The 14,725-nt window shown below is 44.4% G+C and overlaps 2 protein-coding genes across 34 annotated transcripts in view; one reads left to right on the forward strand and one right to left on the reverse strand.

The window, feature by feature from the left end:
* Positions 1-10,141, reverse strand: part of DENND6A (DENN domain containing 6A) — a 35,315-nt gene extending 25,174 nt beyond the window's left edge. For 2 of the 6 annotated variants that reach the window (XM_049826223.1, XM_049826228.1), the window contains exon 1: positions 2,161-2,360. In XM_049826223.1, the coding sequence (XP_049682180.1) occupies positions 2,161-2,349 (189 nt within the window). In that variant the 5' untranslated portion in view covers positions 2,350-2,360. Of the gene's footprint in view, positions 1-2,160; positions 2,365-6,127 lie in introns of those variants that run through there. The other 4 variants (XM_049826227.1, XM_049826226.1, XM_049826225.1 and 1 more) reach the window with 4 other exon arrangements.
* An 811-nt stretch (positions 10,142-10,952) lies between these two features.
* SLMAP (sarcolemma associated protein) overlaps positions 10,953-14,725 on the forward strand; it is an 88,275-nt gene continuing 84,502 nt past the window's right edge. For 17 of the 28 annotated variants that reach the window (XM_049826197.1, XM_049826207.1, XM_049826203.1 and 14 more), the window contains exon 1: positions 10,954-12,112. In XM_049826197.1, the coding sequence (XP_049682154.1) occupies positions 11,915-12,112 (198 nt within the window). In that variant the 5' untranslated portion in view covers positions 10,954-11,914. Of the gene's footprint in view, positions 12,113-14,725 lie in introns of all 28 variants that reach the window. The other 11 variants (XM_049826188.1, XM_049826186.1, XM_049826191.1 and 8 more) reach the window with 3 other exon arrangements.

The raw sequence follows: 14,725 nt of genomic DNA on the forward strand, positions 1-14,725 counted from the left end.
GGCTTTTGTGCGGACAGAAAAAAAAGTAAATTTATTATGTTTTTAAAATGCAGAAATCAAAAATGATGCAATACAATGTAAGATAAGGAAGCACTCTAAAAAAAAAACCTGGACGTACAAAATCAGTGATTGTGCAAGTAAGTAGAAAAGAACATAGAGAAAAGAGAACAAACCTGAGATACTTAAATTTCAGCTAAAAACTTCCTCCAAAAAAACCCCAAAACTACTGAAATGGGTGGCTAGCAAAGAAAATTCAATATAAATTAAAAGATTATGTTTCAAAGAAGGTTTCAGGGCTTCCACAGGTGGGAACTTACTCTAAGAACTGAAGTTCAATGCAAGAACACTAATGTAGTCTAGAGTCCTCATATTACCATGCTGCTAACATCCAGTTATCTAATTTAACCTTGTTCGACAAAACGTAAATAAATGTATCTCCTGATAATACCACACTATCCTACTCTATAGAAAACAACAAATATATCCACTGGCTGGTCTCTGACTAAGCAGGCTTTCTCTCCCCCGGCCATAAAGTCTCCAATTCATTTATTTTTCCCTCAGTCTTCTATCCAATGACGTCCAGCCATATAACATACTATCAGTTTCACCAAAACTAAAAGTAGACATGAGTGGAACACCTGCATACTGCATTTAGTAAACCTACCACCCCCTTTTTTTAATCTCTTAACTCTTTCCTATGCTATCTTATGCTAAGCAATACACTCAAATGTAACTCTTTCAGCAGCTGAATTACGCTGAAATGATCTGCATCTAGTCAGATGATTGGAGTACAGACCAGACTTGAAAATACTCCTTTTCCTCACTAGCTGGTGTATCTTCCCAGAATTCCAATTGAAACTAAAAGCTAGTTACTCTTCCTGCAGCAACATGACTGAAAAATCTCAAGCCTTAGTTACATAGACATTTTAAGCTTCATTTTATGCACCCATTCGACTAAATTTAATGGGAGCGATAACAGAATTGTTTGCAGACAGGACAGAGCCTATTCTGCGCTTCCCTCAGCCACCGAGCACATTATCTGCTTAAATCACAGGTTATAAAGAAACGCTCACCTTTGTTGCTAACAACACCTTATAACATCAAGCGAATATAATTTAGATAATTAGCACAGTATCCTGGTTTTTATTTGCATTTCTCTTGCAGCCAACAATGCACATCACTCATGTATTTTAAATACTCTAACAGCTAGCTTGGTTGAATTTTAGGTCAGTCTGCCATACAGTTACGCTAGCACCACTTTAACACGCACAAAAAAAATAAATTAAAAAAGAAGATGACAATATGTTTTCCCTGTACACCAACTGTTTGCTGCACAGTCATAGGGTGAACATGGTGAAACACGACGTGAAACTGATCCAAGTGGCAATTCTTCTTTCCAGTTTATTTTTCAGCCCAATCGGTTCCCTAACGCAGCTTCATACGCAATTCCATAGATGTCTGCCTGTTGCACAAAACGGCGAGGAGCAGCAGGGAGTGAAAACCCCGCCGTCTGTGGCAGCGTCACTAACGCATCGCTGCCGCAGTTTGACATTCATTTAATGGTGCAAGGAAAACGCTTCAAACGTTTAAGGAATTTGTTTGCATACCTCAGCGACCTGGAGAAAACTGTTAATTGTGAGGACTACTTGCACTGACGTTATTTTTGCACTCTTTCAAAAACTTTAACATCCAGATGTCATGGAAATCAGCGCCGTCCGCATATACAGCGAGCTGACGATGTATTTAACGCAAATCTTGGCACGCGAGGGTACCTCACAACGGCTCGCTGATGCGACAACCGGCAGAACGAAAAGAGTTCCCCCAAAATCGCGAAACTCGCCCCACGCTCCGCGAGAGCCGCGCTCCCACCCAAGACTCCCTCCCGCTCCCTCCGCACGCTCTGCCGGAGCCGGCCGGAGCTCGCTCGCTCCCTCCCCTCAGTCGCCCTTCGGGGATTTTGCACAACCACACTTCTCTCCCAGCGCCGCCGAGCTTCCCCCGCCGCTGTGCAACGCCGGCACCAGAGGAAGTGCCCGATTCCGGCGGGGCCCTGCCGCAGAGCCGCCCGCCCCCGCAGGGAACGGAGCCCACGGAGCTCCACCGAGGCGCCCCCCCGCCGAAGCCCGGCGGCGGCCGCCGCGCTCCCGCCGCCTCACGTACCTCCACGGCCTGGCCCAGCTCCAGGTCGAAGCCCACCACGCACACGCAGTGCAGCCAGGCCGAGAAACGGTCCCAGGGCAGCAGCGACAGGCACCGGCCCGGGCCATCCGGCTCCGCCGGCGACGCCTCCGCCGCCGCGTTCTCGCCGGCCTCGACGGCGCCGCTCGGGCTCCGCTCCCGCAGCGACATGGCGCTGCCGGCCGCCGCGCCGGCTCCCGCCTCGGCCCCGCCGCCGGGAGTCACGTGACCCCCGGCGCGCCGCCTCCGCGCTCCCCCGGGGACCGGAGCCGCCTGAAGTGGAAGAGTCCAAGCGGGCACCAGCGGAGAGGGGGCGGCCGGCGCCGGGGAGTCCAAACCATTACTGCGGGGGGGGGGGAGAGGTAGGCGCGGAGCTCCCCCCGGCGGCCCGCAGCGGAAGGGACGGGCGGGCTCGCCGCCCTTGGCGCGCCCACCCGCGCGAAACCGCCCCGCGTTCCTCCGGCCGCGGCTCGGAAGAAGCGAGGGGCCGGCTCGCCGCAGGGAGCGGACCGCCCCTCGTCAGCAGCGCCCCAGGAGGGCGCTAGTGCGGGGCGGCTGCTGCAGGCGACACGGCGCGGGCAAACGATCCCGGTTCTCTTCTCCTGTTCGGCGTGGGAGCGAGCAGCGGCTGGACGGGGACAAGGCTGTCGCCAAGTCGTCAACGGGCACGTCTACGTGAGGGCCTGCGCAACGCTGAGCATCATTCAGGACTCGGGTGGAAATAGCCCGTAGGCTGATGCTGGGACAACTTTACGCCGCGCAGGAAACTGGAATAATAAAAGTGCAAGCATCCAAATGCCTCAAAACCTACTTCGGCGCCTTAGCCAAAAGCCAAGCTCTTTATTTAATAATGTAAGAGCTTTCCAATACTCTTTTAGCACACTCCACGTCTCATTTCTATTTCAGCAGGAAACGTTTCGTGGAGTTGAAAGTGCTAAATGGCTACTTTATTAAACAAATCACTCCCCCGCCCTGACCTGTAACTCATTATTTAGTTATTCACACCAGACTTTTGGTCGACTGCTAGTAGAACAGCTTCAACCATAGCAGATGCAGACGGGCTGGCTGCCTCAACTACTACATGCCGCTTTTTCCCAATAGGAGTTGCAAATACTAAAACCAAGATACCACATCTATACATGCTTCATAGAAAATTTATGATTCTGTAGATGCACTGTTTCCTTAAGACCCATTAACAACATTTGTTTATCTATCGAAAACAAACTGCTAGAAATTAAAGTATGCTTTGATCATTACACTAATTTCCTAGACAAAGGAGGAACAAACATGTAACTCAGACAAAATTATAACACACAAAATTATCGTTGTAATAATTTAAGATATAGCAGCCTTCAGTTATCATAAACCATTAGTGGCAAAATTAATTTTAGATATAAACTAAGATATGAATGGAGTTATGCAACAGGAGTGGCTGTACAAGAAGGCTCTTGCTGCCTCTAGCTGCTTCAGGTATTTTACCATGATGCCATGTAAGACTCACAAACTTTTCCAGTAGTTAACTCCCGAGTTCTGTAAAAGATTACTATACGAAAAAAAGACACGACTAAGCCTTAACTTCATCAGGTTAAACTCAGAGCAGTGATTCTGCAGTGATACTTCCTTTCCTGTTTCCATCTAAGAGCTGAAACAGGGCCAAGCCAAAAGCTTTTATCACTTGCTTTAAGAAAAGGTATCATCTCTCAGCTTCTTACAAGCCTTCCCTTGTTTATATTTTTATATTTTCCCCTGTTTACATTCTTGCTATCATGGGCAGAACAAAATTTTAGCTATTATTATCACTCATTGCCTTCTAGGTTTTGCTGGCCTCTATTTGGAAGTTGTCCTGTGAATAAAAAGTATAAATACATACAAGTAAAATAAGATTAATAAAGTACTTAGTAAGACTGATATTTTCTGATCATTTCGTTAAACAAACAATAACCAATAACTTAATTCCACTTGATGCTTAACAGAAATCATCTTTTGGCAGGAGAAGGTTTAGAGACTACAGACATGATCTTTGAGAAGGAAGTCACTGAAAAAGAGAGGATTCTCATCTACTGGACATATTCCTATTTCTCCTTCAAGAAGCATATCACTGTAGGACAAATTTTAGACTTCAAAGTTGGGAATCTATTAACTGAGAACATTTTGCTACAAATTGCAATACAGTCTCATGAAACAGTAGGGCTCTGCACATGGAATTTGCCCTTGCAAAGCACTCTACGAACTCTTACTTTGTCTTATGTTGCGGATAGGCAGCAATCTGTTCATAAAAATACTTGGCAGGATTTGGACAAGAGTATCTTCTAGAAAAAGCATCCCATGCGATGTCAGTTGCTGGAATAAAAGTGAGTATAGGTCTATGTGGGGCAGCTGGATTCTAAAGAGCCAAAACTGTTCAGCATTTGAGCCTATCTTGCTTTCTTCCACCCTCTATCTTTCTTCTACAGCTGCTATCTCTACCGTTCCATCCTGCCTCTCTCAGTGGGATGCTTTCTATCAGGTAGCAGCAAATGTTGTGTTGGCTGCTGGCTGGCCAATTTCCATCAGCTTCAGCAGGGAGTGACTGTGCAGACTGTTCATATCCACTGAGTAACACCAAAGAATTGGATAAATATCTTCTGCTCACCTCACTTTCCTCCCCTCCCCCCCCCCCCCCCCCCCCTTGAGATTTCACTTTAAAGCAGTATTTTATTTGTATTTGAAAATTAGATCTGGTCTAGTAAATACATCTATTGAAAACAAACAAACAAAAAAACAAACAAGCAAACACCAGAAATGTCATACTTCTTTTTAAAACACTTTTCCTTATTTTTCAAACAGCCACAGAAAACATGAAACATTTCAAAAAGTCAACGTCATATTTATAGAAAAGCAACGAAGAGCTGGTTACATGACGACTATGTTCTACTAAAATGATAAAGCCGTGAAAATGCCAGATATACCAACTTACCTAATTTCACTAGAAATGAAGAAACATTGTATGTAAAATTAGTTATATATTAGCATAATACTGTATTAACAGTATGCATGTTACATTATACTTATTTATATATACCATATACATATATTATCAACATACTATACAATGTATGTTGTGTATATAAATATAGGATATATAGAGTATGAATATCTTACATATAATTGTATAAATATAACACCTGCATATATTTCATATACAATGTAAATTAAATAGCATATTAAATATATGCTTACTATGTCTATTACATTAATATAATTGTCTGTTATGTTAGTAAGATCCTCATTTGTATACTGGGTATGAGCATCTTTTAATAAGCTTAATGCAAACTGGAAATAGGAGTAGGGAAGGGTCTGAATGAAAACAAGATAAATGGAGAATCTACCTGACAAAGGAGGATTAAACCAGCTGAGTTGCTTATTCTTTCAAAATTAATGCTGAAAGATAACACAATTGTTCTTTATATAATCAGTCAGAGAGTTAAAAGATCAGGAACAGAAAGTCTGAAACTAAAGAACAATGATAATGCTACAATAAAAAAAGTGTAACCACCCTTCAATTAATCCGGGCTGATAATTAGAATAAATTTTCTAATCACTGGAGAAATAAGGTTTTGAACAAAGTTTTCCAACAAGAGTAGTGAGGAATAAAGTCCTTATAAGTTTTAAGGAGGAGCTTGGTGAGCTTATAAAAAGGATTTTGTGTGATTGCTGCCACTGGAAGCAGAGAGACTCAGCGGTCAGACACATACATACCAATGTCTGTATCTGTGCAGAATCTTTTATAAAGTGGTTTACATACAGTGGTTCAAACACTGTATAGCAAAGTTCATAGTTAAAACTGAAGTGGAAACCAGCTCTTAGATGTATTACAGCTTTGTGTTATCTGTGATCTTTATTAATCTAAGATAATTTGGCTCTTTTTCAATGTGATCATGAAAGCCGCAAAAAACCTATTAGAAAATACCTGTTGTTGTTTGCCAGTAATGATCATCATTCTGAGGACATGATCTTGCTCCAGTTACTTCTCATGATACACCAGCATGGACAGAGACACACTGCTAGAGAACACATTTGTACAATGTATATGTATTCACCAGCTCCTAAAACAAACAGGTATCCAAAAATTCAAATGGGATTGTTGCTGTCGCAGCATACACTGCAACTACACCATTTACTCCTGTGACTTGTCCAGCAATATCCACTATCACGCATGCACAGAATATTGTGAATTTTATCAAGAATTGCAACCAGAATATTTCAACAAATTGTAGAATCACCATGTCACAATAATCTTGCCACTCCTTGTCTAAATTACTTGGTGGGAACATTTCTACTTAAGAAAAAAATGATTACATTTTCAGTCTTTGCATCTCAAAAGCAACTATAGATCAGCAAACACTGGTCTGAGATAGTCTGACAGGCCATGCAGCTAGTCCTCCTCCCAGTCCTCTAGTGGACACAAAGTGCTTGCTGTGAACTACGTTTTTGTAGTGTTAACACTCAAATTGACACATCTATAGCTCCAGGTAAATGAACTTACTGCTCTGAAATAGTTCCTTATTTTTGACAGTTCAGCTTGATTCTGAATGTCTCAGAAGCTACTTCTGAGGCAAGCTTGTTTTGCAAGATATGTTAGGAAGTAAATAACAGTTCAAACTTTGCTATACGTTTCCACATTGCTCTACATAGCAGTAAATGCCTTTATAGACTGTCATATTTTAAAATTTGGTATGGCTTAAAAGAGTGTAATTATACATAAAATTTGTTGTATTATTGAAAATCAACGCGAAACTGATTAGTAAATTGCTAATGAGTGCGTTTCAGGGATGAGAACTCAGTAGAAAACTGTGCATCTCCAAATTTCTCCTTACCTGTTTATTCTGTTTTCATTACCAGTTTGCATCTTAATTTTTATACTAGAAACTGAGCTTTTGCTATACAGCATGCCTCATTCATTCCAAATGTAACAGTCTCTCTTGAGTCAAGATCTCCCACTAAGCAAGTGGTTCACAACACCTCTCCACTGACAATCTTAATCTGATGTATATTAATATTTTGGTAGCTTTTAGATCATCATTGCACAATACTCAGAAATCTGACACTGAGTTGCCTGGAACGATACTCGGTATTTTTCTTCTCTAGTCAGTTACAGTTAACTTAGAATTCACAACAGGCTTCCTTCAGCAAAATATCTTACTTTTCATGAAGTCATTAAGACCAAAGAATCTCTCCTGCACTTTCACACACTCAAGCCCAAATCCAGATATTTGGTAGGTATGCACATAAACTCTACCTCTGCTGCATTTCATCATCCTGAAACAGACACCAGCTCTTTAGGGGACAAACGTGACAGTCACCTCCCTTCCATTTCCCTTATCCAAGATGGCTCTAGAGCAGGCTGTTTCTGCCCTCAGCTATGATGGCTATCATACAATTTTTATGGACTTCCTGCCCGGAAAAAGGATGGCCACCTAAGTGGCATCTTGCTGCCCTTAACTAACATGGCTACCAAAGCTCACTGCCTCTTTTGGTTGTGTGGCAAACGGTGGTTCGCAGAAACGAAGCATGAGCTTACATGTCCTCCTTACTCCTCCTGAGCACAGTACAGCAGCTGATCATTTTATACTGAACTCTCTTCATCCACCTGTTGCTTTCCACAGTTTTAAGATGGACACTTTCTGGTAAGCATCAAATACCTCATAAAATACCCATATAATAGTTGTATCTCATTTCAGAATGCAACCACTTTCTGTATTTTTACCTTAGTCTATGAGTCTGCCCCTGATAACTTTTGAACTCATTAGGCAATTTGAAACAGGAGTAAAAAAAGTCTGAGAGATAACTAAACCCATCCAACTTCTCTGAAAGCTGGCACCCATACAGAAAAGGAAGGCTTAAATTAATGCCCTCGCTGAAAAGTAAGTAGAACTGTTGTTACATGAGCCACTTGGCAGCGCCAAAAAGTGTTAGAAAGGCAGCTGGCACGTACCATTGCTTTCCCCGTGGGACTGTCAAAATGGGATTTCTCCAGGGGACGGAGAGGGGTTCAGGATACTGTAATACAGCAGTGGCTTACAGTTTAAAGGAGACGGATATTTAGAGTATTAGTTTGTTCTACTAGTCGCAGAAAGACTTGAGAAAGATACTATACACACTATACAGGAGTATGAAATTTGTTTGAATCTCAGGATCTAAAAATTATACTTACAGAGAAAATCAGAAAAAGATACCCACTGCTCAGTTTATCTTTTTAACTTGATTCTCTTAGGCCCTATAGATGGTAATGGTTCTTCATGTTTAATTTTACTTTCAGACTCCTTTCTCCATTAAACATGCATACAAAAATATAAAACACGCTCTCATAAATGTTCTTGTCATTCCAACACCTGTAGTACCCTTTGTTCCCACCTTTTATGACTTTGCAATTCCAAAATGTTCTCAATTATTTCTACTTTTGCAACTCTTTCCCTCAAATCTAACTCCTGATGGACTTAAATTTATTCCTCATTTTCCCCATCCTCTTTTTATATCCCTTTCCTTCCCCCTTTTGATTAATTATGGCACCTTGTGTGCTATAAGCAATAGCCATATGGAATTTCCATTTATTTAAAAAAAATGAGTAAATTAGGAACATATTTATCACAATAGTGCAATTTCATAAACAAGCTGATGAAAGCCATGAAGTGGTGTGCAAGATTTTTTTTTCATTTTTCTCCTGTCAGGAGCATTGAAAACTCTGGACATACAGTCCTAAAGCTTCCACCTATTAGTCCTTCTTTTTTTTTTGTCTTCAAAAATCAGACTTGTCTCTCATCTTGGATCTCATTTCTTTGCTTCAAACACAGATGTTACAGCCTGGGTTTGCTGTCTTTTTCTCATTGGAAGAAAACAGAAGAAAACTAGGCTGTAATGAATCACCCCCCACCCCCCCTTCACAGTGCAGTCAGAAAGGGGGGAAAAAAATGAAGACAGCCCTGAGATTTTACTGTGCTATAACTAATAACACAGCAATCATGCTTTCTCTCATACACTGCACTGCCTTACCTCAAATGTTGCTTATTTCCCTCACGTATTGCCGGCTAAACTGCCTGGCCCAAATCCACTTCTCTCCTCCACAGCCGCCTGGCCTTTCTGGCATCCTGGCATCAGAGAAACCTGTCATACCCCAAATCCTAACACCTTGTCACAGAATAATTATAGTGCTGGCACGACTCCAACATCTATCTTATATCAATCAATCTCCAGTTGTTTGCTTTATAGGGAATGACAGATTTAAAAATGAATTCAGACCGGAGAGACCTGTTCGGCACTAGCCTACCGTATGACCTTGAAAAGTAACAACCTTTCCTTGGCTTCTAGAAAATGGGGATAAATATGACCTTGGATGATGCTCCAAGACCTACTGAGGGAAAACACTGCACCAGTGACCCCACCTCTGTCCTGCCCTGACCCTTCTCTGTCACTCTGCCTTGAGCCTGCAGTTACCACTTGAAGGGCTCCCCCCCGGCTCCAGCTGCCAACCCGTAACTAGAGACGGCAAAACACGGCCAGCGTTCCTCCCTCCCCAAGACACGTCAAACGACACTGCGGCTTCCAAAACGTTCAACCTGGGATCATAAAACGCCGAGAAGAGCACGGGGGATGCGGGGGAGACTCCTGCACTCTCGCCGGAGAGCTCTGCTGATAACGTGTGACCCCAGTTTCTCCTCAGGGTTCCCCTACCCAACGGCCGACGAGCCCGGCTCGCTCGCTCGCTCCCTTCCCTCCCCAGGGCAGAGCTGAGGAGAACAGGGGAGGGGAAAGAGATGGCACCCGGCCCCGGGGGCTCACTCACCTCAGAGACCTGCCCCCGCTCCCACCTGCTAACACGTCCTAGCTGTGCCCTTCCGCAGCAGCCCCTCTCCCCCCTTTCCCGCTCCGCAGGAGACCGCCCGGCCCCCCGCACCCTCACGGCTCAGCCCGCCGCCCACCTCCCCTCACAAGCATTTCCCCCCCCCCCCCCCCACTACCCCCCCCTCTCCGCCCCGCGCACCCGGAAGAGGGCGGCAGCCGTCACGGGGCGGAGCCTCGGCCGCTGCCGCAGCTTCACTGGCCGCAGCGCGCCGGCGCAGCCCCCGCTCCCGCGCCTGCGCAGCCGCCCGCGCGGAGGCTGGAGGCGGCCGGCGCGCCTTCCCTTTGGTCAGGCCCCGCTGAGGACGGCTCCTCCCTCCGCCACCGCCTGCCCTCCCCCCCCCCCCCCCCCCCCCCGACCCCCGCCCCTCCCCGGCAGCGCCGCGGCTGCTACACCGGGTAGGTTTCCAGTCACTATGGCGGCCGCTGCGCTGAAGGTAAGGGAGGGAGCGGAGCCCTGGTGCGCCCCGTGCCTCCCTCGGGGCCAGGCAGCGCTAGGTCGACGGGGGGGTGTGGGGGGGAGGCGCGGGGCCGCGCCGGGCGAGGGACGCGTCTGACCCGGTTTGTTTTCGGCTCTGCAGGTCGGAGGAAAGTTTTCGTGGTCGGCGGCTGCCTGAGAGGCAGAGCTACCGAGCGGGGAGGCGTCCGGGCCCGGCCGCCAGGCCTCTCCCGCCGCCGGGCCAGCGGAGCCGCGCTCGGCGGGCGGAGAGCGCGGGGGGCTGAGGAGCGGGCCCCCCCTCATGCGCAGCCACCTGCGGAGGGGCTGAGCGGAGCGGAGGGGACGCCGCCTCTCCCGGCCCGCCGCTCCCCGCGCCGGGGGCTTCTGGCGGAGACTTCCTGGAGCAGCCCCCCCCCCCCCCCGCTCGCCTCCCTCCTCCGCCGGCCCCCGCGCCCCCGCCCGCCGCCAGCAGACCCCGCCGCCAGCCGCCCCGCCGCGGAGGGACGCTTGGCCGCTGCTGGCAGCCGGAGCCATCGCGGGCACCGCCTGGGAGCAACCTGTCAGTGCACCTCGTAGGCCGTCCCCGGAGGACCCTTCCCACGCGTTAGTCGTCGTCGTGTGTCCCCCCCACCCCCGCCCCGAGGGAAGGAGAGTTTGAAGCCCTCTCCGTGCCTTATCAAGTTCTTATCTGAGCGGCTGCCTGAACCTGTAGACCCGTTCAGCTTCATTTGGTGTGGGGGAGGAAAACAGCATAGCTCTTATACCCCCTCCTAAATCGAGGACCACCTTATTCTGCTTTGGTGTAATACGTGAAGATGGTGAAATGCGGATTGCTGTGTGAAGCGACTAGATCCCTGTTGCGGAGTGAGGGCTTCGTATTCACCTTCCGACTCCCGATCTGTGTGCTTTGAGAGAGGACGCTAATCCTCCTCCCTCATCCCCCTTCCCTAAACCTTTCCTTGCTTCCATGTTGCATTGGTCAGAATTTTGGTCAGCGTTGTTTACGGAAGGGGGGGGGGAAGAAGGCAGTTGAGGTTACAAACAAAAGTACTCGTATGACTCATCTACTTGGATTTAAGACATTCTATCCTTCTTTCAAGGAGCCTTTGCTTCTCTTTGAAGGAATCAGATGCTTGTTCCTATTCTTCCAGAGGAGGATGGATTGAAAGTTGTACATTTTAGACTTTTTTTGGGCCACTGCTGATAGTATTAAAAGACATAATGGGGCTTTTTCACTGGATTATTGCCAGAATTAGTTTACACACTGAAACAATGAGTTGTTAGGCCTCTCATATGATAATGTTTGTCCTGCTTTAATATAAAGTTGCTGTGGAGGTTTGGGTTAAAAATTGTGGAGGACAGTCTGCATCCGAAGAGGCTCTCTTCATCTCTGGTTGGTGTGGCAACCCCAATCTGTCCTCGATGCCTTCAGCCTTGGCCATCTTCACTTGCCGCCCGAACTCTCATCCGTTTCAGGAGCGTCATGTCTACCTGGACGAGCCCGTCAAGATTGGCCGCTCAGTGGCTCGCTGCCGGCCAGCTCAGAACAACGCAACTTTTGACTGTAAGGTGCTGTCCAGGAACCATGCTCTTGTGTGGTTTGATCACAAGACAGGCAAGGTAAGATGTCTTCTTTATTTAAAAATAATGACCTGCACGTTCGTTTTAGCAAGTCCCTGTAGATTGCAGATCACTTTCGTTTTGCTGTAATAAATATGGTTGCATGTGGAAGGATTAAGATTTGTGTTACAGTTAAAATGATTATGTTTCGGGTAAGGTGATAATTTCTTACTACGCAGAAACTTTAAATGTTAAAAGTACATAAAACAGTTGAAAGTGGTTATAAGTACTGAAAAATTTGCATGCGTATTATTAATCGCTGGAAGTATGTGATTTTGAGGTGAGTAATACAAATCTGAAAGCACGGGCTTGCCTGAATATAATGGTGTAACAGTATTTTTTCAGATACGGAGAAATTACTATTATATCTGAGCATGTAAAGAAATCTCATTGTGAGGAGCGTCGAAAAAACGGATTAAAAAAAAAAAAAGGGTTGGTTTGGTATTCTTCCTACTTGCCCTTTTGAAATTTTATGAAGAGTATTTTGTTGTTTGGGTCTGATAGAAGGTTTGTTACTGGCAGAAGGACTGTAACAAATGGCATGCAAGATATTTCCTCGTTGATAGTGAAAATGGTTTTAAAATATATCCTGTGTTGTCTTAACAGCGTCTCTTAAAAGGCTAGCTATCTGGTTAAGTGAAATTAAGAGGTTCTGTAGTGCATGTTTTGTCCACTAGGGATTGAACTGGGACAAGTAAAGTTATTTTACTTAATGACTGTCAAGTTAATTTTAAATATCCTGCAAGAAATGAGCAAAGTGCAGATTTCAGTTGCTCAGTACTGTATTTTTTTTGGTAAATGTATTGATGTTATGCCCTAGAACTTCATATGCTCTAAATCATCTGGTTTTTAGCTTCACAGCATGCCCTTCTATGAAATGCAGTCAGCGTAGCTCTTGATTTTAAGAATAATATGGTCTGTAATTAATGCAGTAATTTTTAGTAGTATGACACAGCATAAGGAACAGTACAACGCAGTCAAAGTTCTTAAACCTTCCATTGTTAACTATCCTATGTTATGCAATACCTGGGCATGATGGGACTAGACAAGCGTTTAATTTTTTAAGGCTGGGTTATGGCATGGCTTTCAAGTTACCTGCACGTAATTGTGCAAACTGCTATCTGTATTAGTGTTTAATTAAGCATGTTTTGGCTCTGTTATGTATGTGATGTGCATTCTTGCACACTTTAGAAAATTTAAGTGCATGAAATAGTTTCAATTTAAGCTTAGTTTTTAACCTTTCTTGTTTGACTCAACAAAGTAACGTGTTCCAATTTATTGTACTGTTTTTAAATTTAAAAATATTATGCATATAGCTCTTTATCAACGTTTCTCATGATTTATAAAGACTTTACGACCCCCATGTGCCTAGCCATATTAAAGATGGTTAATTTGACAAAGTGTGTTGAGTGTTGTGTTGTGTTAGCAAGACTGCTAACTAACAAGCTTAAAAGACAGTCAGTTGCAGGGTTTTTGATTGTTTTTAAGCTTCAGTTACCTTTGGCTTTATCTAGCTGATCTAAAATAGAAACTTGGTAGTAGTAAATAAGAGAATGGTATGCGATAGTTCTTGAGATACTGTCATGAGAGGATTTGATGGGGGTCTTGATGAAAATTGCCCAGGTGGGTGTCGGGATCAGTAGCCATAATGATCAACTAAAGAGGGGGTTTAAGGTCATGCATAGGCATACATTACTGTAAATTTTACATGTTAGATGTTGTACTATAAAAGGTTTAAAGCATTGATAAAGTGGTATGGAGAATTTTGGATTCTGTGTGTGTTTCTTGGCAATATGGTCTGGTTTTTCATCTGGTTGAGTATCTGGATGCTAAATTGTGAGATCGTTGGAGGAGAGGGAAAAATGCATCATTGCAGACAGTAAATATAAATGCTGTTGTGAAAAGGCAGGTAGAAGATGTTGGCAAATACAGTCTTAATCTTGAATGGCAAAAACTACTTTAAAGAATTCTGTGGTGTTTTCACAGTACAAAAAAAACCCGTAAAGCTATGACAGAACACTTGCATGCAGGAATGTTTATTATCATTGTTTACAGAACTTCTAATAAGTACATATCATTTAGGACTATGTCATTATCCTATCAATGACCTATATTTAAACCCGCATAAATTCTTTTTGCCACAGTATTCGTAAACTTTTCTTAGAAGCTTATATACAGGACTTCTATCTTTCATAAAACCCCAAATTTATAAAAGACTTTGAAATGTTAATTTAGTAACAGAGACAAACCTTCAAATAATTCAAAATGATTCATGAATGATCTGGGGCTGCAGTTCTAAAAGTCGTGGAGTTTGACTACACCGGTTTCTGGAATTCCCAGTCACTCGGTCCAGTCTCTGTGCTGCCTCCTGAGGTGCCTTTCAGTTATACTCTAATTTTTGTTTTCTTGAGTGTTTGGAGTTTTGTTTCTTTTGTTTTAGTGAATCATGTGAGTGATGCTGTTTACTACATAGACTGTAAACTATTGTGTCGGCATAATCTGTAAAGAAGGGTAGAAACTGAAGAGAGGGAACATCAGTAAGCAGTGGCAAGGAAACTAGTATGCAGTTATTTTTTTTTGTGGCAGAGGTAGGCTTCAGCTGAAGTATGTCAC

This window comes from Accipiter gentilis, chromosome 23 (assembly GCF_929443795.1).
Source record: "Accipiter gentilis chromosome 23, bAccGen1.1, whole genome shotgun sequence".
NCBI lineage: Eukaryota > Metazoa > Chordata > Aves > Accipitriformes > Accipitridae > Astur > Astur gentilis.